This window comes from Haliotis rubra, unplaced genomic scaffold (assembly GCF_003918875.1).
Source record: "Haliotis rubra isolate DU_JTF1 unplaced genomic scaffold, ASM391887v1 Scf985, whole genome shotgun sequence".
NCBI classification, from domain to species: domain Eukaryota; kingdom Metazoa; phylum Mollusca; class Gastropoda; order Lepetellida; family Haliotidae; genus Haliotis; species Haliotis rubra.
Window position 1 is genome coordinate 66539 of NW_025767729.1, and position 22882 is coordinate 89420.

The 22882-nt window shown below is 37.4% G+C and overlaps 2 protein-coding genes across 2 annotated transcripts; both read left to right on the forward strand.

Annotated features, from left to right (window-relative positions):
- The first annotated feature begins 8278 nt into the window (after positions 1 to 8278).
- Positions 8279 to 13206, forward strand: LOC124265577 (adipokinetic hormone/corazonin-related peptide receptor variant I-like). Its single transcript, XM_046700364.1, has 6 exons — positions 8279 to 8780; positions 9235 to 9406; positions 9665 to 9757; positions 11109 to 11160; positions 11894 to 11970; positions 12510 to 13206. The coding sequence occupies exons 1-6, from the start codon at positions 8370 to 8372 to the stop codon at positions 12605 to 12607; spliced, it is 903 nt and encodes a 300-aa protein (XP_046556320.1). The 5' UTR covers positions 8279 to 8369; the 3' UTR covers positions 12608 to 13206.
- Positions 13207 to 14912: 1706 nt separating this feature from the next.
- Positions 14913 to 19827, forward strand: LOC124265576 (adipokinetic hormone/corazonin-related peptide receptor variant I-like). Its single transcript, XM_046700363.1, has 6 exons — positions 14913 to 15454; positions 16234 to 16405; positions 16727 to 16819; positions 17309 to 17360; positions 18724 to 18800; positions 19761 to 19827. Exons 1-6 carry the CDS (start codon positions 14987 to 14989, stop codon positions 19811 to 19813), a joined length of 915 nt encoding a protein of 304 aa, XP_046556319.1. The 5' UTR covers positions 14913 to 14986; the 3' UTR covers positions 19814 to 19827.
- Positions 19828 to 22882: the final 3055 nt, after the last annotated feature.

Here is a 22882-nt window from a genome sequence, read left to right on the forward strand (position 1 = left end):
CATATTTCTTCTTCACGTTTGATGTCCTATATAATATAAGGGTAATGCTATTTTTTTAGGGCAATATCATTTGCAGAAGCCCGAGGTCTTCCATTAACTGCCCGACGAAGGAGTGCAGTTGAAAAAGACCGAGGGCTTCTGCAAATGATATGAAGTTGTCCAGGGTATTTGCTGCTCTGTGTGCATATATGCCAGCAGTTTAATATCTGGAAACAAACAATATCTGCTTGCTCAAACTACACATTCGAAGTTCTTGTTGTTGAGAGACCAACTCACATGAACGTAATGTAAAATAGCAGTTTTAATACATTCACCTGGAGCTGCAAGATCCCTCTGGAATACATCAATATGTTTAATCCATTTACATGTTTATCGATGCAACAGAATTTGTTCTGAAGCACATTATACGCATGCAGTACCTGCTCAGTATGTTGCACAGCAATGATGAAAATAAGAAAATACGAATTTTAAGAGCAATATTTGACACCACTCAGGGACATGATCATTGTGATTAATAACGTTATTTCCATCTGGAGTTTTTAACTGATTTTACCCGTTTGTCGTCTGCTGGAGACAAACAACCTTTACTTTACTATACCTTTAATGTCCATGGCATCTTGTATATATATTATTCAGCTTGAAGTTACCTTTATGTCTTGTATAGTTTTGTGTTCAGTACCCATATTCATTCACTCTCCAGAAAACAAAAGCGACCAAACCCATTCCACATCCATAAGAAATCACTGTAAAAACAGAGTGAATTGGACAGTTCCGACTACGTGTATATGATGAACACGTTTCTGTGTATTTGTTTAACGCCGCATGCAGCAATATTACAGTTGTATGACAGCGTTCCGGAAACTGAACCACTACCCTGGATTGAACGTGTTTAAAGACAATGGCTCCTCTTAGTGTCATCATACAAACAGGAATACCTATATTTCATGGTGAGGTGAGGTGAGGTGAAATTGGGTTTAACGTCGTGCTTGAGAATATTTCGCTCATATGACGACGTGCATGCGTATGTATGTGTATGTGAGGCTGCTTGTACTAGCCCAGACTTAAGCTGGTTTTATAGTGCTAGCCCACTGAGATACCATGCCGCAGTGAATCATGACTACCCCACTCAGATACATTATACTGACTCCGAGCCGACCAGTCCTTGTTGTACCCATTAATGCCGAGCGCCAGACAGGGACCAACAAGTACCATATTTTAACGTCTTTTGGTATGACGCGGTCGGGGATCGAACCCGCGACCTTCCGCTCTCCGGGCGGACACTCTAACCACTACACCACGGAGGCGGTCTATATTTCATGCATTTGAGTGGCACGTAGATGATTTATAATGATTGCAAAAATAATGCTTCATGATTCATCAATATTTAACTAAATCTGAAACGGAAACCATTTTGTGTTAGCTTTTAAAACATATAATAACCTACCAAATATATTTATCCGAGGAAGATACTGTGTCGATCCTACAATACATAGCTTGAACACATTGCTGTCATCATGCAATGCTGAGACGAGAGAGACCGATTTGCACGTGGTTTGAAACCCATTGTTTGTTCCCAACTGTCGTGGTTATTGCGAACACAGCTTACAAACGTAACGTGTTAACGTATTTCGCTTTGTATCTCGCCAGTGTTAACTTCTCAAACATATAATAGCCTTCCAAATATACTGAAAGGCAAAAGAAACGTCTTAAAATTGGAAATGACATTTAAGTGCCAATGAGGTATTTGAACCTATTTTTTTAAAATATAGACCGGAAGTCAACTTTGAGGAAAACATGAATCGTGGTCGTAAAGCCTGTATTGCCCAATAAAGTATTGTTTGAGATTGAAGTTTGAAATGTTTTTGTTTGTGGAAGAGAAGAGTTCGCACAAACACAACATTGAAATCGAGATGCACGTGCATCATACATGCATGCATTCAGGCATAAATTGCCGTCTTGAATGGCAATCGTTTACTTGCTTTCTGAACACAGCAGCTCACAAACCTCACTCATATTAACGTAGTTTGCTTTGTATCCCGTCAGTTCTCCCGCAAATAGCTGATACAAAATTGCAGCCTCGGTATTCAGGAACATTCACTCACTGTTATACACCCTATCAAATCCATCCTTTTATACTTGCTTTATGACAGTATATTATATGATTTACTCAAACGTAAAATACTGCAGATTTGCATGCATCATAGATATATGCATTCTATACAGCTTGGATCAGGGAGTCTTGTGGTCCAAGCGGAACCTTGATTGAGGTTTAACTATCCAAAATATGAGTACAATAAATTATGTTGGGTTCATTGTTGGTTCACCTCTTTGAAACGTTGGTGGAATAATGTTAAAACAGTATACAACAACATATACCACTACTTTATCGTTCGTGGCCATTCGCGGAGAAAAAAATAGTAAACTGGGACGCTTTCTCCTGACCATTTCATCAAAATGGGTCAGTGAACATCTAGGTGCTAACAGGCAAGTCGGAACATAGTCACCTTGCGGAAGCAAATTCTCCGTGGTGAATGTTACGCCTTTATACAAAATATACATATAGTATTTAAGAGGGATTGTTTTTCCATTAAACATTTATACTATTATTCTAACTTGTTTGTTTTTTTCGTTTTTGCGTTTGATCGATATAGAGACGAGCGTTTATGTTTATATTGCAGACTGCCTTTTTACTGTGCGTTAACTGCAAAACAGCTATATGATGAGTTTTCGTTTTACACACACGTACGTTTTCAATGGCCTGATCAATCCATGTGTGCATGCACCTTACGATGTGTGATTGGCTTGTGCCTGATCGCACAGGAGAGATTTCGTCCGAATTGTGAAGCTCTATTTTATCGCCTGTTAACATGTGTAAACAGTAACAGTGCATAATACCTTCATATGGGCAGTAATCATAGATTTCCAACTTGTTACAATCCTGTAAATGTTTATTATTTTGTCGAAGCAAGGGACACGGTTTTTTGTGCGTAGAGTCCATTGCAACGACTTTATTATAGGCAAGTGTTTATGAATCTCCTTCACAGGTCCACAAACAAATGCCAAAGGCAACTTACATGGGGGAAAAAGTCAAAATAGGGAATTCAAGCTAACATTTTTGCCTCAAATTTGACAAATTTCGAAATTTTATCGACAACTCTTATGCATAGACATATCGTGACCTGAGAACCAGAGTGTTCTATCTCCACTTTTAAAAAAATGAGTTTTCTGGGTACTTCTCAAGGTGTATTCTATCTCCAAATACAATTTTGTAGCTGTATCTAGTGGGGCGGTGGGGTAGCCTAGTAGTTAAAGCGTTGGCTCGTCACGCCGAAGACCCGGGTTCGAATCCCCACATAGGTACAATGTGTGAAGCCCATTTCTGGTGTCTCCCGCCGTGATGTTGCTGGAATATTGCTAAAAGCGGCTTAAAACCAAAGTCAGTCAGTCAGTCAGTCAGCTGTATCTTGCTTAGAAAGTGTTTTTCAGACAATTAACATCAGTTCTATCTCCACAAATTAAAAAGGTTTTCAGTTCCATACTGTTCTATGTCCCTAACTAATCCAAACTGTCGATTTGGTCACATGACTTGGAGATAGGATAATCTGGACCTGAACTTTCGTCGGATGTCACATGGAAATGGTGAGTATTTATCTTCACTTTTTCATTGTAACTCTTGTTTTCTCGAATGGATAAAAGTGTGCAATAAGTGATAATTACCCCTTGGCATTCCAATATATTAATTTGCAATGTAACAACTGATATTTTGGAGTAAAGGCACTATATGAAGTTTGACATGGAGATAGAATACTCTGGTTCTAAGAGTATGTCATGTTTTCCTACTATGGTTGTTGGACATAGAACATTTTTCAACATCACATATTTTTCATCTTTTCAGTGTTCCTGATGCAGTGAAATGTTAACAAGGTTACCTGAGGAAATCATCATAGACATTCTAAGCTAAGTACCTTTGAAGGAACTACTATTGAATGTGTGCAGAGCGTGCCAATATCTGCATCACCTTATCCTGAATTCACCAAAGATTAGGAAAGACACAGAATTCTATGGCCTCAAATTGACATTTAAACAGCTGCATAGTCTACTGCCCTGGTCCCATTGCTTTTGGTGTTTACAGATATCTTTTACGGAAGTTGAAGGACCAGTGTCCGTCACTGATTATATTTTCATAACAGGATTTCTTCAAGCTGACAAACATAAGAGAGATGAACGTTTCTACTCTTGGATTTCTTGTTAGTTTGCCCAACCTTGAACTGTTCGTTGAACACTGCAAATATCTATGTGATGACAGTTTTATAATCATCAAAGCATGTGAAAAACTGGAATATCTAAATGTGAGCTTCACTCATGTGAGTCCGAAGACCTTGACAGAAATATTTCAAAAGACAAGGAGTTGTTTCAATTTGGAAGCATTTGGAGTCAAATTCAATTTGGATAACTGCATTGAATTTTTAAGCATTGCTTATTACTGTTCCCTGACATTTTTTTAGCCTGAGTCTGGACAATTCCTTCAATGAAGCGGACTTAATTACTATATTGAACAGGAATTTCTTGATTGCCAATACAGAATAGAAAACTGAGTCAAATTCTTGAACTGGATCAAGTTCTAGCGTAACAGAAAATGAAGATGATGATTCTGCTGATAATGATAATGTTTATGAGGTACAACCGGTTATTAATATGGGCAATGATGGCAATGCAGTGTCTTCTGATCAGACTACGAATACATGTAATCCATCAATCCAAACAACAGAAATTCACGTTTCTCAAATTGTTGAAATTTCAAATTCACACATAAATGAATCAAATTCCGCAGATCATAATCGATTCTAAATATCCTGGTTCAAGTTGATTGAGCCCTCAAGTTCCCGAAAACGTAAGAGACAACCAGCATCATGGAAAAAAAACAACAAAGGAAAATCCTCAGACGATCAGGCGGATGATATGTCTCCACTCGTGGATTACAAATTCTGAAACGCAAACAAAAAACAACAAAAGCCTGTAATGGAAAATGCAAATTCAAATGTGCCCAGAAAATTAGCACAGAAGAGAAGGCAGTCTTTTTCCGATGACCCAAAAAGTCATTTCTATAATAAAACTGCGGAAAGGTGTAAGAAAAAAACGAAAAAGAGGAGAATAGAAGATCGTATTGATATGAATACTATTTCTACATCAATTACAAAAATATACGTGTTTGTAAGGAGTTCTACCTCACCACCTTGCAAGTATCCCAGAGGCGAATGTCTTACTATTTTGAGACGAAACACATCTTTGAAACGGCAAATCCTTTATCTGATGATCAACGAGGAAAGCTGACAAAAGAATCAATTCTGATACCAAAGACTTTGTCAGAAACCATATAAAATCGCTTCCCACAATGGAATTTCATTACTGCAGGCAATCCAACAAGAAACTGTTCTTGGATAAAGATCTCTTATTAACACAAATGTACCGTCTCTATCTAGAAAAGTGTGAACAGGAAAAACAGAATCCTGTCAAAGAACACATGTATCGCCTAATATTCAACACAGAATTCAATTTGGACATCCATACCCCTAAAAAAAGATATACGTGATAGGTGTGAGGAATTTAGAATGAGGGACCAGAACCAGGCCACTCAAGCATTCAAGAAGTTGATAACATTCACAGTCACCTTGAAAAACAACTCAGTAATACTGACGTTTTCAGTCTTCTTGGAGTAATCAAGAGCTTTAAACGTGTAATGCGGAATCCAGTTGTGATAATTCAGAGGCAAAAGCATCATTTCAAAAGATATGCAGCAAGAACTCTAAACTGTAAGGACATCCCTTTCCCTAAGGTCAAACACATGATCTATAACACCAATGATCTTTTAGGGGTGACATATCGTACATCGTTTGAGGTGAATGCTGAACTCAATCGTGTCTCAGTGCGTCCTCGAGAACAGGATATGAGGAGGATGTCGTCTCCACCTAGAGGAGCTTGTGCTGAAACTTGGCCGACAGTCAAACCTTGTTCCACAAAACATGAACTGTCCAAGGAGAAAGCTGCAGACTTTAGATCTATGTTAAAATTCATGACCCCAACAGATAGACTTTTTATGAGTGGCTTGATCTCATAAGATAAACTCATTTAAGAACATGTTTGATGTTCATGGTTTAGGAACATCAATATATATGTGTCTGATATGTTTAGCGAGTTCATCTTGTAACTCAATGGTAAAGTATTTTAAAACTGTTCCAAGTTTTGAAGTTGTTTAAGAGATTGTTTGTTTTTGATTCCACAAAACTGATTGTCTTTCCTTAAACAATACAACAGTGATCCATGTTAAGGACATCAATCTTTGGCTGATGTGTTTAGTGAGTTCATTGTTCTAGTTCTCTAAGGCAATGTACTTTATACCTGTTCCAAGTTTTGAAACTTTTAAGAGATTGTTTGATGTTGATTCGTAGACTTTATTAGGGATATGCTCTTATAATGAACACATGGCTTCATCCAATTAATCCATAAGATGATAATCAGAACATCCAGTCTGAATTATACATCACAATGTAAGTTTGATTCTCAATATCAATATTTTAACTTTCCTGTACCAGTTCTTGTTCATAATTGTTTGACGTTTGCCAAATGTTCCCTCCGAGTTCTTATATATCCCCATATGTTTAAAGGAAATCACCATAAAATATAAATGACCAGCATACTTTTGGTTTGAAATAGCAAAATTACATGTTGGTTTCAAGCCTATGCACTCATGCATGGAAATCAGAAAAATAGCATTACTCAAAGTGTTGTTTTGAAAATCAAGGTATTTTCTTTACCATTTGTCTTATTCATGTTTTTTTCAAGTAAGGAAATTCAAAATATAAAGATGTACACGTACATTTTCAAACACTTTTTTGCTATTTATAGGTTAAATCTAATTTTTGAATAATTAAAACATGGTTCTCCAGTTTCAGAATTACAACATGCACCTACATGCAAAGTTTCAAACAGTTTCCTTTGCAAATATTCATTTTACATACACTTCAATCTTTGGGACTCCGTATCTCGAAACCAAGTTTTGGTGAGATAGAACGCTCTGGTTCTCAGGCGACGATATCTTGAAAGCTTCATAAAGGTATGTATTTAATAGTGTAACTCTGAATGAACAACACGTTTTATATAAAACTCTTTGAAATCCCCGTGCAAGGCGCGCGTGTGATTGAACATCAAAAGTTGTGAAGCATGGAGATAAAGAGTCATGATCTGTGGGAATATTGTTCGGCAAAATGCAAAACTGCCTCTGTTTTAATTGGAACTGTTTATTAGAAATGTTGCTCTCACGTTATAACATTCATTCATTCATGAGTGAGTGAGTTTTAGTTTTACGCCGCTTTTAGCAATATTCCAGCAATATCACGGCGGGGGACACCAGAAATGGGCTTAACACATTGTACCCACGTGGGGAATCGAACCCGGGTCTTCGTCGTGACGAGCGAACGCTTTAACCACTAGGATACCCCACCGCCCTTATGTCATTCATGACATCATAGTGTTAGAGAGTATTAGGACGTTGGCTTTGAGCTGCACATGCTTCTGTATGTAACGGTTTGGCAGGGGATTGTTCCGGGATAGGTTCTAACTTAACTGTTGTCTAATGTGGAAGTGTGCTAGTCCTTTTGTAAACAGTGTGTGTGTGTGTGTGCTTCTCATATTTCTGGCTTATTGCTGCATGTCTAGCTTTCTGTTATCGTAAAAACACCTCCTCGCCACGTGGTATTACGTCTCTCTAAAAACAATGTCTATTTCCAAATCATAGTTCCTTTCTTCATACTCCACAGAAGAAAGCAAGCCCGGGTGGGCTTAACACTGATAGGAGTGTTGTCATTGACAATAATATCACTACAACGATTTCACTACAAGCCATGCAAGGAGCATTGATAGCTTATTTGCTCCTAGAGGATACCAAAAGCTTCATTCTGGGTTTCAAATCCGGCTGTGTCTCTAGGTGTGGTCAAGAAACGTTTCGAGTGCTTCGTTTTTCAGCAAGGTGATCAACACAAGAGCTCTGCATCACATTGAACTGAAGTTCAAGGAACCCACTCAATCAAATTATACAATTTTAACATGCATGCAAAACCAACACTGACGACCTTTCACGTTGCACTTTATCCGTGCCAATCTAATGCCAAGCTATAAGTAATTATCAGCATGGCTAAAATTATACGTTTGACACGAGTATCCTGCCGACCTTAATGATCTACAATTACCTCGTGTATTTGTTAGTCATCCAGTTTGCTGAACACATTCTACACCAGGGGATCTAAACGTGAAGTAGATCCGTCTTGGAATATTTCAACTCAAGTGACTACACAACCGATTATCATTTCGACATTATGGCAGACACAGTACCATATACAACGGAATTCGTAGTAGACAGTGTTCTACTATACATTGGAGTCTGTACCAACATATGGATGATCAGGTCTCTCTACAAATCATGGAAGACAGGCAGCAGGATGCATTTTTACCTCCTTGTCATTTGTGTTGCTGATTTGCTGGGCTTGTGCATCCGCAGCGGTGTCCGCATCGGGCTTTATGCAACCGTTTTCTGGAAAGGCGGATATTACGGATGTAAAATATTTGCAGGTATCAAGTTGTTTGGAGGTACTATGTCCCATCTCATTCTGGCTGGATTCAATATTGATAATCTTTTCACCATCACCTGCCGTCGCTCCATCAAGGCGTTGCGTATCGTCTTCCTGCTGTTGTCCTTTGTAACTGCCTCCATTATCAGTGGCCTTAAGGTATGCACATGTTGAGAATAAGGTTATGAAATATACTGTATATAAGCCATAAGAATTGGAATTTTCTCAAATGGGAATCGAAAATGCATTTTCAATGTAATGAGCGCAGCTTTTGGGCATTTGGCAATAGGAACAAGCATATCTGTTGTTATTTTAAACAGAGTTACAGCGAAAATGTTTGATGGCTTCGAACGAATAATTGTTTCACAAATATCCAAACGGTACTACTGGCTAGTCCTCTCTAATTACAGGAACAACAAGACTTAGATCTTATCCCTCTAAGGGGAATCGGAACTGTACTTTCAGTGTGAGAAGCGACTCTTTCGACCAGGATTTGCTTTTCTGCATTTGCAGAAGACAGTGTTGTTTGCTAGTGCCTTTAAATATTTGGCTATCAGTAACAGAAGACAATATGAGTTATGTTCGGACGTTCTGCATCTGAATCTCATTTCAGTTCTACTTCTTCCGTCTGATGACCACTGGATACAATAACGAGGCCTATTTCTGCGCTGTAGAATGTTTAAATGTACTGCCAGGGGTGGAAATGGCGGTGTATTTCCTACCTCCATTTCTGATGATGTTTCTGTTTGGTCTCCCATCATTGTTTGTGTGGTGCTGTAGAAAAGGTAACTTTAATGGAAGTATATTTTAGCCTTTTTGAAGTACATATATGTGTGCATACCAAATGCATTTTCTCAGTTTTTGCCAATGTTTAATAGAGAATTGGTAGATTATATAATTCAGTGGGTAGAAAATCCATGATATATCGATATGTCGTTTACGAAGGTGTGACGTCAAGTTAAAAGCAATATTTGTGACACATGTGAGTACGACATTGTTGAGTATTTAGAATTTACAATGTACTGGTGTTGTTCTTTCTTAAGGAACACTCAGCTTTGAGATGATGACACGTGACGATGACTCCTCCACAGACCTTCAGTTCATTGGCAGAGATATTGGAATAGTTTTGGCTTACGGTATGCATGAACTGTCCTTGATAGGACTATTTGCATGCTTGTAACGGGTACGCTTGAAACGAACTGATGGATATAAATGTTACTCGGATCCAGCCCACTTACAGTATATTTTAGTCGAAATGCGTGTACCAAAATGTAAGGTTAAAACACAATTAATGATCCCCTTGATTTCAATATAAAGGTATTTCCACTTGTGAAAGTGTTGGTAATGAGACTGACACAGACTACGCAAAACACAAAGATTCCTGGTATCGCTTTGTGTATTTGACTTTAATGAGTGAAGGAGTCAGTGAGTGTGAACAGTATTAAAGGAAATATTGCATCTTCCAAAAGGAGTTCCAAATATTTTAGCTCGTGGTGAATTAGGCCGTTATTCACTGAAAGTAAATCAATTTGTAAGAATTATCAGTTTTTGGGAACGGTTGATTCAACAGAATGACGATATAATCTGATCAAATGCTTATCTTTACCAATATAGACTAGCAGAAATTGAAATACCTTGTTTGGCGTTACAAGTAAAACAGCTATTAGACAATTGTGGTTTTGGATATGTATGGAAAAACCGACTAGACTTTGACCTTTCATCTTTTATAGGAACCTTTAGAAATAGATGTATTGATATAGATACACAAACTTGGTTTACACGTATTCATTCTTATCCTAAACAGAATTCATATTTTGTCATGAAACTTTCTTTTGAGAGAGAGGTGTATTTAACTTGTCTGGATGTACCAGCTTATCGTAAGGCTCTGAGTATATTTCGGTGTTCGGGCCATCAGTTAATGATAGAGTCTTGAAGAAAATCTGGTCTGACAAGAAATTCTAGAATATGTCCATTTTGTGTTATACCTGTACTTGAGACAGAATATCACATGTGCTTGGAATGTCCTTTTTACTATAATCTCAGACATACAACTTTGCCTGAGTTCTATTGTACTCATCCTTCTTATGATAAACTTGTATTACTCTGCACATCACATGATTCAGGTATTTTAAATCGTTTAGCGACGTTTTTGTTTCTTGCATTCAAACAACGTAACACTTACCTTAACAAAACTTGTACAACCCATTAAGTGTATGTTTATTGACCTTGTACAGTGTTATGGCGCTCCAGATTTCCACTTTCGTGATATGACTTATGTAACTGTATAATGGGCCTGTTAAACCAATTATTATACTTGAGTATTGCAGTTTTACTACGGCTCGTTTAAGAATATAAATACAAACATGTTTTAATATAGATAGATTCAGATATATTGAAAGTACGCGCAACGGGACCGGATTATATTACACATAGTTTATATAGTGTTGGTGCACAAGAATCTAATGAATACACAAATATATTTTTCAGACGTTGTGTTCCTCTTCTGTTGTGCTCCCTTCGTTGTATTTTGGATCTGTGGGTAATGTGACGTTTTGTTTTTCTATATACTACAAAACGAACTGATCTTTAGTAACCCATGCTTGTCATAAGACGTGGCGAACGGTTTCGGGTAGTCAGACCATCAGGTATCATGCTACCTAATGCCACTAACGTTGATCGATGCTCATCATTTCCATCACTAGATTCTTTGGTCCAGGCTCGATTATTACAGACCCCCGTCATATAGCTGTAATGTTTCTTTGTGTGGTGTTAGAAATATTATAAGAAAAAATATATCATTTGGAAAATATCTATAATATCTCATTTATAAGCAATACTGGCCAAAGAAGATCCGGGTAAGCGGAAATATTATTATTCGACTCGGCCGTTTCAGAGATGTCAGGGAAAGTATTCATATATAAAGAGAAAGTATGAGGTTTTAAATCTGGAAATATCGTGGCACTATGTATTACAAGTGAATGATGCGAATTTCAAAACCAATGTAAAAACGTTCCTACACATGCTACTGTGCCACAGTCACACACCCTCGAGTTAGTGAGTTGAGCATTTAACTGAACCCTTGAATACTAAAGTCAGTTCATGTTAGAAGAAGATAGCGTTCGATATAGTCACGGCTTTACATATGATCATATACAATAAGAAATATGAATTGATTGTTCAGAATTTTGGTATTTTGTTTGGTGTAAAATCATTAAAAACTATACAAAAAATTGGAAATCATATTAATGTCTGGTTTGTGTTACGCACCACAGATGGCCGTCAGTAATCGTCTACACAGCTTTAACCTTCTTGGAGGCCGCAAATCCTTGTCTTAACCCGATCATATATGGTAAGAAGCTTAAGTAGTAATCTTTCATTAACACAGTAATATCTGTTTCAGTGTCCATATTCACCATTGGGATATATGCATTTTAAATATATCAAGATTCAGTTGCACAACAACAACACCTAAAAGCAACAAAACTATTTCCATATCCACAATTCATGTCCTCTAAAACCGAAATTGCACTATTTTCAACTGTATTATTACACATGACTTTTCTGATTATGTAGAACTTTCAAAATAGTGATGTTAACGTACCACAAAAACTTATGAAAGCTGTACTGAGGCCTTGGGTGTAACCTTGAACGAACAACGTCTGAGTCAGAATCGTTACTAATCGTTACAGTTACTACTATCTATGCTCACTACATTAATTATCCAACGCCCAAAGGCTCAATAGTTTTCTTTGGGAGTCGTGCAGGATTACTGAGATAATAATATCTTGTAATGTAAAAATCTCTTTCTGTTTCGGGTACAAGTAGATCAGAGCAAACTCCTAATGAGTTACATTCTAAATGTGTTTGATAAATACTTTGTCTTTTCAGCCATATTTAGCTGCATTAGAAGACGAAGAGACAGAACTCCTCCTGGACTGAAGAATCGTCACAATCCTAAACAAAGACCGGAACAAAATGACAACTGATGCTCTGTGTCTCAGATCTCTTTTCACTTCATGGACCTTCTTCTTTCACACCGATATATATTTATTCCGCATGGACATCACCTATCCATTTAATGTATACATATATGTGTTTTATTCTGATTGTATGATATCATACCGTACGTTTTATTCAGTACTATTCAGGTGCAAGTAGTTTAAAGTACAGCAAATATGGTGTTTTTGTATGGATTAACAGAAGTGCATGTAATCAAAGTTTTAGTGTTTTGGTAGGCACGAATCAAATACTTTGCTGTATTGTTCTTGAAAGTAGACTATTGTGAAGACAGCAGCACAAAGCTGGTGGAATAATGTTAGAGCAGCATACAACAAGATATACCATTATTTTTTTGTTCGTGACCATTCGCGGAGACAAAAGTGAATTGCCACACTTTCTCCAGACCATTTCATTAAAATGGGTCAGTGAACGTGTGGGCGCTAACGGGCAAGTCGGAACATAGTCACCTTGTTGAAGCAGATCCTCCGTGATTACTGTTACGCTGATATGGCGGTAAATACAAAATATACATATAAACACATGAATTAAGGAAGGGCTGTGTTGCCAATAAACATTCTGACTTGTTTGTCATGTGTTTGCGTTTAACATTGATGGATAGAGAGACGAGTGCTCCTGTTTGCATTGCAGACTGCCTTTTGTACTCTGCGTTAGCTGCCAAACAGCTTTATGAAGATTTTTCTTTTTACACGCACGCACGTTTTCAATGGTCTGATCAATACAGACAGACAGACAGACAGACAGTTTTATTCAGTAAAAGGCCACTGGCCCATAATACCGTCAAATGCGTGATCACACATCACATGAATGGTACACAATGATTTATAAAAATGTTCTGCTCTTCATTCTAATTTGTACATTATATAAGAATAAAGAAACATTCTTAATCATATCGACATTTGCAGATTGCATAATATGGATAAAGTTGTTTATCGTCGGCGGCTAACTTAAATATTTCCCAATATATTTCCCTCGAATATCAGAGAAACATTCACAAATATACAAAATATGCCACTCAACTTCAACAATATTAATACCTTTGGATTTACAAAATAAACAAAATCTTTCATTAGAAGCAATATTTTCATATCTCCCAGTCTCTATTGCTAGATTAAAGTTTCCGCATCTAAATTTTGAAAGGGCAGATCTCAAATTTAAATAAATATTACAATTTAAGTATTTTTCTACATCTAACAGAGTCTTATACTGACAATAATAAACAATTTTATGTGAATTTTCAATGGAAGAATACCAGGATTGCTTTAAAATATCGGTCAGTCTTTGTTTAAAAGAAACATAACATACTTGACATTACCAATATCCTGACTGACCCATGCATAGCCAAAACCATAAGTAAATAAAATATGTTCAATGGTCTGATCAATACACGTGTGCATGAACCTTACTGAGTGTGATGGTCTTGTGCCTGGTCGTACAGGAGAGATTGCGTCTGATTAGCAAAGTGCTATTTTATCGCCTGTTAACTTGTACAAACAGTAACTGTCATTGTACATGTTTACCATTTAGTCGAACCGAGGGACACACTCTATTTTGTGTAGTGTCCATTGAAGCGTAACGTCTCTATTATAGGCATGTAGATCCACAAACAAATGCAAAAGGCAAATTACGTATGGAAAATGTAAAAATGGGGAATTAAAGCAAACACCTTTGCCTCAAAATTGAAATTTTATCAACAACTCTTATATAACATTTCTTGGAAGCTCCGTGGAGGTATTTATTTAATAGTGTAGCTCTGAATGAACAACTGATGAACACGTTTTCTTGTGAAGAGTCATGAGCTGCAAGTGGGACTACTGCTCGGCATAAATGCAAAACTGCCTCTGAGCGGAGTCTGTTTTAATTCGAACTGTTTACAAGAAATGTTGCTCTCATGATTTCTTACACACCATCGTACACACACATTTCGTACAATCCATGCAAGAAGCACAGATAGCTCATTCACCCCTTCAAAATACCATCACCATGGTCTGGTCAGCAAACGCTTCGAGATCTGGATTTCAGCAAAGTGATAAGCGTATGAGCTCTGCATCACATTAAACAGACACGGAAGTTTTAGGAAGCGTTGTACTAAACTCACTCACTCAATCAAACTATACAATTCTAACATTGAGATGCATGCAAAACCATCGATGTCGACCTTTCACGTTGCAATTTATGCCAAGGCTAGCATGATTACAAATGGACGTTTGACATGAATGTCCTGCTGACCATAATGATCTATAATTACCTCGTGTATTTGTTAGTCATCCAGTTTGTTGAACACATTCCACACCAGAGGACCTGAACGTGTAAGGACTACGTGAAGGAGATTCGTCTCGTGCTTAAACATGGATATGGAGTCTGCCAACTCAAGTAACTACATATACGATTATGATTACGACAGTATTATACAGACAGCACCATACACGACGGAAATTGTGGTGAACAGCGTTCTACTGTACATTGGAGTCTGTACCAACATATGGATGATCAGGTCTCTCTACAAATCATGGAAGACAGGCAGCAGGATGCATTTCTACCTCCTTGCCATTTGTGTTGCTGATTTGCTGGGCTTGTGCATCAGTAGCGGTGTCAGCATCGGGCTTTTTGCAACCGTTGTATGGAGAGGCGGATATTACGGATGTAAAATATTTTCAGGTCTCCAGATGTTTGGAAATACAATGTCCCATCTTATCCTGGCTGGATTCAATATCGATAATCTTTTCACCATCACCTGCAGTCGCTCCATCAAGGCGTTGCGTATCGTCTTCCTGTTGTTGTCCTTTGCAGCTACCTTCATCATCAGTGGCGTTAAGGTAAGCACATGTTGAGAATAAGGTTATAAAATATGTGGTATATAAGCCATATCATCCCGAGGTAGGGGAAGAATAGGAATTTTACTTTGTATTCCAAATGGAAATCGAAAATGTACTTTCAGTGTGATGAGCATACCCTTTGAGTGTTTGCAACACCAAGCAACATACTTTTATGCTTTTATTTTAACCTGTTTTTACAGCAAAAAGCTTTGATTAATTTTAATGTTCAAATGTTTCACAAATACATAAACAGTACTATTAGCTAGCCCTCAAATTTACGTACAGGAAGAACAGGAATTCTTCCTCAAAGGGGAATCGAAACTGTACTTTCAGTGTGAGAAGCGACCCTTTTGACTCAGGATTTGCTTTGTTTGCAAGTTTAGCTGATTCTGTCACACATACAAACACAGTACTGTTGGTTAGTGCCTCTAAATATTTTGAATATATGTAACAGAGTGAGTGAGTGAGTGAGTGAAAAGTTAAAGTCAAATCGGCAGTATTTCAGCCATATCGTGACTATGAGTAAAAAATAAACTCATGCAATATAAATACCTGTCCACGAAGGACAGTAAAATATCAAGATTATCACAGATGTAAACTTAAAACTAGCATGCAATCATAAAACAATAATTCTACAGAACAATACAATATAAAATGGTCTTAAGATCGCCAACAACTGAAGGTAGATCACCATACAAGCGACCATGATCAGTAACAGAAGTCAATATGGGCATATGAGGAGAAATGCTCCGTTACTCTACATCTGCATCTCATTTCAGTTCTACTTCTACCGTCTGATGAGCTTGGGATACAATAACGAGGCCTATTTCTGCGCTGTAGAAGGTTTTCAGTTACTGCCATTGTTGCACACGGCGTGTTATTTCCTACTTCCATTTCTGATGATGTTGCTTTTTGGTCTTCCATCATTGTTTGTGTGGTGCTGTAGAAAAGGTAAAACTAATAGAATACATTTAAGCTGTTTTAAAACATATATGTGTGCATACACAATGAATTGTCTCAGTGTTTGTCAACGTTTAATACAGTGTTGTTATGGTCTATATGATCTTACGATGATAGTCAAAATGCTTATATTTCGCTCTTTCGTGATATTGCACAATTTTAGATTGGTCGATTATAAAATTCAATGCATAAATAATCCCTGATATCTCGATACGTCGTTTGCGAAGGTGTGAAGTCATGTTTTTACACATATAAGTGCAACACTGTTGAGTATCTAGAATTTACAATGAGTTACTATTGTTCTTTCTAAAGGAACACTCAGCTTTGGGAAGATGACACGTGACGATGACTCCTCCACAGACCTTCAGTTCATTGGCAGAGATATTGGAATAGTTTTGGCTTACGGTATGCATTAACTGTCCTTGACATGACAATTTGTATGCTTGTAACGAGTACACTTGAAACAAACTGACGAATATAACTGTTTCTCGGGTCCAGGCCACTTGCTGTGTTTTTCAGTTGGAATACGTAAACCAGTAAGTATGGTCAGAACAAACTAAAATTAAAGGTCGCTTTGAACATAACCGAAGACACTTCCACTTTTGAAAGTGTTGGTAATGAGGTTGACACAGATTATGCAAAAACAAAGATTTCTGGCATCTCTTTGTGTGTTGCGTTTAAAGAGTGAAAGAGTGAGTGAGTTGGATGTTATGCCGTTTTGAACAGTATTGCAATTTTAACCATGGCCAGTTTAAGACTATAATTACAGACATGTTTTAATATACAGCGATTTATATATATTAAAAGAACACACAAAAGTCTGGATTATTTTACATATAGTTTATGTATTGTTAGTGCACGAGCATCTAATGAATAAATTAATATATTTTTCAGACGTCGTATTCTTCCTCTGCTGTGCTCCATTCTTTGCATTGCAGATATCTGGGTAATGTGACGATTTGTTTATCTGGATACAATTAGAAGATCACTTCCTGTTACTTAGATGTATATGATTTACAAGAAAGACTGACCATTAAAGATACTTTAGTGAACTGATCTATAGCAACCCGTGCTTGTCGCAAGTGAGTGAGTGAGTGAGTATGGCTTTACGCCGCTTTTAGCAATTTTCCAGCGATATCACGGCGGGGGACACTAGAAATGGGCTTCACGAATTGTACACATGTTGGGAATCGAACCCGGGTCTTCGACGTGACGAGCGAACGCTTTAACCACTAGGCTACCCACCGCCCCTTCTTGTCGTAGGACGAACGGGTTCGGGTAGTCTGGCCATCAGGTATCAAGTTATCGTATCCCAATCCAGGAGATAATTGCTCATGATATCAGGCACTATATTGTCTGGTCCAAGCTCGATTATTTACAGACCACCGCCATATAGCTGTAATGTCTCTTTGTGTTGTGTTAAAAATAAAATAAAAACATTATATTATTTGAAGATCACTTCCTGTTAGTTGGATAAGTATCATTTATCAGTTATAAGAAATACCGGCCAATGCAGACTTGGGTCAGAATTTACCTGTAGCAAACCGTCCTTGTCGTAAGACGTGACGAATGGAAACGGGTACCATGTGATTGTATCCCGATTCCGTAGGTCGATGTTCATAAATAAATAAAATAAATAAAATAAAAAAAACCCCCCAAAAACCCCAAAACATATAAAGAAAAACTATATCGTGCAGATTTGTTGTATATATATGTATTACAATTTTTAAAAGTTACAATTCCAGTAGAAACGCTGGGAAGAGCGTTCTGTAAACAAACATGTACTAACGGTCAAAGTAACTTGTATTACAGAATGTAATGTGGTTGTGTAAGCGGAAATATTTTTATTCGTGAAAGGATGGGTTTTAAATCTGGAAACATCGTGGCACTGTATTTCGAGATACCATGTCATACATTACAAGTGAATGATGCGAATTTCAAAACCAATGTAAATACGTTCAGTAACATGTTACTGTGCCAGAGACACACAACCTCATAGAAGGAGGAAATCCCGAAGTATGGCAGGTCTTAGTCGTTGTTCAATGTGGTGAAAGCCACGACCACCGGCATGGTGAAGACAAACCTTTGTCTGAAGGTTGACTCTTCAAATACTAAAATCGGTTCATGTTTGAACGTTTAGCGATAGATATGGTCATGGCTTGACATTTGATTATATACGATAAGGAATATGATTTTTTATGAGTTTTTTTAGTTTTTGCAAAATCATTTTAAAGATATGTATGTAGTGTTCTGCCAATAATGATTTTTAATGAGTCATATTAATATCGTGTTTCTGTTACGTAACACAGATCTCAGTCAGCAATAGTCTTCACAGCTTTAACCTTCCTTGAGGCAGCAAACCCTTGCATTAACCCCGTCATATATGGTAAGAAGCATAAATAGTAACCGTCGTTTAACACAGTAATATCTGTTTCAGTGTCGATATTCACCATTGATATATGACATGTTCATAAGTAATGTTCTTTAAAACCACAATCGATTGCACAATTTCGACTATATTAGGGATCGTTCATAATTTATGGCTAGGGGGTGGGGGCGGGGCGGGGTGGTGATGATGATTTTAAGGGGTCACCCACTTTGTTCTGGGGAGCTAGGGGGTCATCAATTTTGTACACACGTACTAGAGGGTCAGCAATTTTGTTGCAATGTTTAAAATTGTGCTTAGAAATTATGGGAAGGGAGGGGTCATTGATTTTGTACATGGCATGCAGGGGGTGTCACTTATCTTGTACACAAATTTTAGGGGGGGGGGTCATTCACATTGTACAATCACATGCTTGTCCATAAAAATCATCATCACCCTCCCTAGCAATAAATTATGAACGGTCCCTTATGAAGCAAGTGTTTATGATTTACTTTCATAATAGTGATGACAGCTCGCAAAGCATATACACAGACTAAAAGGATGTCAAAATATATACGGATGAACAACCTACAAAGACTAGTCAATTGTTCACCTGAAAAAATCGGAAACTATAATATAATCGACGAATTGCACAATCGAAAGTGAATTTAAATTACGCCACATGTATACCACAAAACCTTTTTGAAAGTTGTACTGAGGCCTTGGATGTAACCTTGATCAAACAACTTCCGTGTCCGAGTCGTGTGACGCTCTTATTTTTACTATATATGTATGCTCACCACGTTAATTATCCATCATTGAATCATAATTTTCTTTGAGTGTCGTATAGGGTTACTGAGAGAATAATGTCTTGTAATGTATATCTCCTTCTGTTTCGTGTACAAGCAGGCCCCAGCAAACTCTCGTTGACATGTTAATCAGTGCGTTACATCTTAAATGTATTTGATAAATATTTTTCAGCCATATTTAGCTGCATTGGAAGACGAAGGGACAGAACGTCTCCTGGACTGTAGAATCGTCACAAGCCCGAACACTGACCGGAACGAAACGACAACCAATGTTCTGTGTCTCAGATCTGTTTTCTCTTCGTGGAACGTCTTCAATCGCCCCGATATTTATTCACTCTGCACGGATATCACTTATTTATTTACTGTATGCATGTATGTGTTCGTTCTGTATCTGTGATATGATATGATATCATACGTTTTATTCAGTACTGTTAATATACCGAAAAATTCGATCTCAACGTTCTATGAGCTAAACCGAAAACGAGACAATGTGTTCCTTAGTATGTCTACCGTGTCTGACCTTGTTCATTATACAAAAGACACTGCCACTACCCATTTCAAAACAGCAAGCAACTGAATAGAATATCTACCCCAATCGCCTAACACACTATCATTTCAATTTGATAACTTTGCAGTTATAACCGTCTTATGTTCATACAAGTGAACTATTTCTAATGGTTCTATGTCACCATTCCTGCCCCGTATAAAAGAATCGGTGTCATTATTACATGAAATAATTTGAAGTTAAAGTGCACTGCTCAACAAGACCATGAGCACCTATCTTGCCTGAATTGCAGTAGTATTCAAAGCTTTTGACCTCAAAGTACAAACCATGATAAAAGTATCCGCTAACTTACTCCCCCCTTGTCCATCATAATACCATTATTCGGAACAGGATTAACTGAAACAGAAACGGACAAACCATACACCCTTGCCTTACCCCTATGAGACAATCAAAAGAACCAGACACTGCTGTTTGATCGAACATTAGACTTTACGTTCCTGTATTTTGACTGTAGTAGTCAAACCATGTTTGTAGAAGAGCTACCAAGGATGATGATAATGAGTAGCATAGAAAAATTGAAAATCGATAAATGCCACATAAAATGTATTCTCTTTACCTGAAAGATAACATCGAACGATAGCATTAACAAATGTCATTAGTCAAATATTCTTTTCTAAACCCTAACTGACATTCGAATAATTTGTTAAGAGCTGCAGCCTAATATGCTGTTTTAAAAAAAGCCCCTGATGTTAAACGCTTACTAAGAATATCCAAGAGGCTCACGGGCCCAAAAGTGTCAGGAGCAGAGGAGTCTCCTTTCGTATGCAAAATAATATTTATCTATATCTATAGACGTTTTTGTGTCACATAAATTATCCTCCAACAATGTTAGTTTGATTGTTGTTTAAACCCGCCCTTCAATATTTCAGCAATATTCCAGCGGAGTCTGTAAAAAATCCAGTCTTCACAAGACAATCAAGTGAATAACATCAGGAGCAAAAGAGTTTTGATGACAATCGTAGTCTAAGTCAGCGAACCAGACCACTCGTTCCTATCAGTGGCCCCTTACAGCATACGTGGCCAATTCATATACTCACCCTCAAGGGGTTCAATGATGTAAAAGGTGACCATAAACACAGAGCTATAAATCACATGTAGACCTTCATATGTTCCGACACAAACAATTTAGTTTCAATCGATCAATCTTTATTTGGTACTTAAAGGTCACAGGCCTATCTGGTTTAGTTTGTGAAACAAACATATTCTTCCTGTAAGTTTTATGACGATGTTGATAATTATTGTTTTGGTGATTGTTGATGAAAGATGTTAAGAAAGAGTTTAGAACATATACGTGGAATGGCACTCGCTCTGTTAATGTTGCATGTGCACGGAAAGATCTACCTTGAAGGACTGGATAATCCAAGCGTCTAGGGGTTGCAGGTGACTTGTTGTTGTCGGTAGCAGGAAGTGTATTGGCACATGTGTTATCCTATCTGGGATTGCAAGACTACTTAAATGCGTTTGGTCAATTAATTTGAGTCATGTCAGTTAACCAATTAAGGTATGTACACAGCATGCTGCCAGTGCCACTGACATTATTACCAGGCGATAATGACTTTTTTCCCCCAAAACCAATGACATATGGTATTATATCCAATTTGGCATTTTACCGAGGGTATTATATAGGCAGGAAATCCGTTCTGGCAAATACATGGCATTATATCCAGGGTGGCATTATAACCAGGGTGCACTGTATTATAATTGCTGTTGTGTTGTAATATTGTAAATGTAATATTTTATGACCGTTAAATGCCCCAGAGCTCTTATGAATGTAAACCAAACTTCCTCCGTGGATAATACAGTCTTGTCTTATCTTATCTTAATTGCATGTATTGTCATATACATAACAATATACATAATATTTCGTCCATGTGTTTTGCTCTTGTGTACATTCGATTATTGATAATGCACTTTCTTTTTTTTTTTCGACTGAGAATGACCTCATTAAAATTTTACTATCGTTCTCTTATTGTGTGGTGTATTATTCGAACTTCTCCTTGAAATAAACATAATTAACGGCACATTGCGTTTTAACAGAATATCTTTATGCTTGATATCACCTGATGAAGGAGTAAGGATATACTCCGAAACGTTGTTTTCCTCATAATAAAGTTGACATCTGTAAAAACTCTCTTCCTTATGTGTATCATCGTTCTAAATATGTATCAAATGTCATTCAAAGAACCAATTTTGCCAAATCAGCGGTTTTGAATTTGCCAAATTCTAAATGATCCACATGAAAAAAGCGATCCGAAAAGATGTGGGCATAAAAGATGCCCATGGGGATGCCTATTTCTTGTCTAAATGTTTTACACCAAATAGATCCTAAGGGGGTCCAGCGTTTCCCAGCATGTTTTCTCAATAACTATACTTGCTTTCATTTTGGCCGTAACCTCTGAAAATGTACGATGTGTATGGAAACGATATACTCACAGGGATCATAAGCAGGGTTAATGCTGGATAGCAACTGACAATTAATGGATCAAACCATTGGTCAGATTCCATTCTGCAAAGCGTTTGGCAGCGGCTAGGATGACGAAGGCCATAAAGCTCTTCTCTTTCCAGTTCCTCTTCCTCCTGTCAGATTCATAACACCAGACAAAACTATATCTTGTGTGGAAATAAGAGTACAAAATACGACGCAATATCTGTTGCGTAATATTAACCAGATTATTTTCGTATGCCTAAAGGCAGGCAAAAAAGACTTTTTCATGATCACAGAATATTTC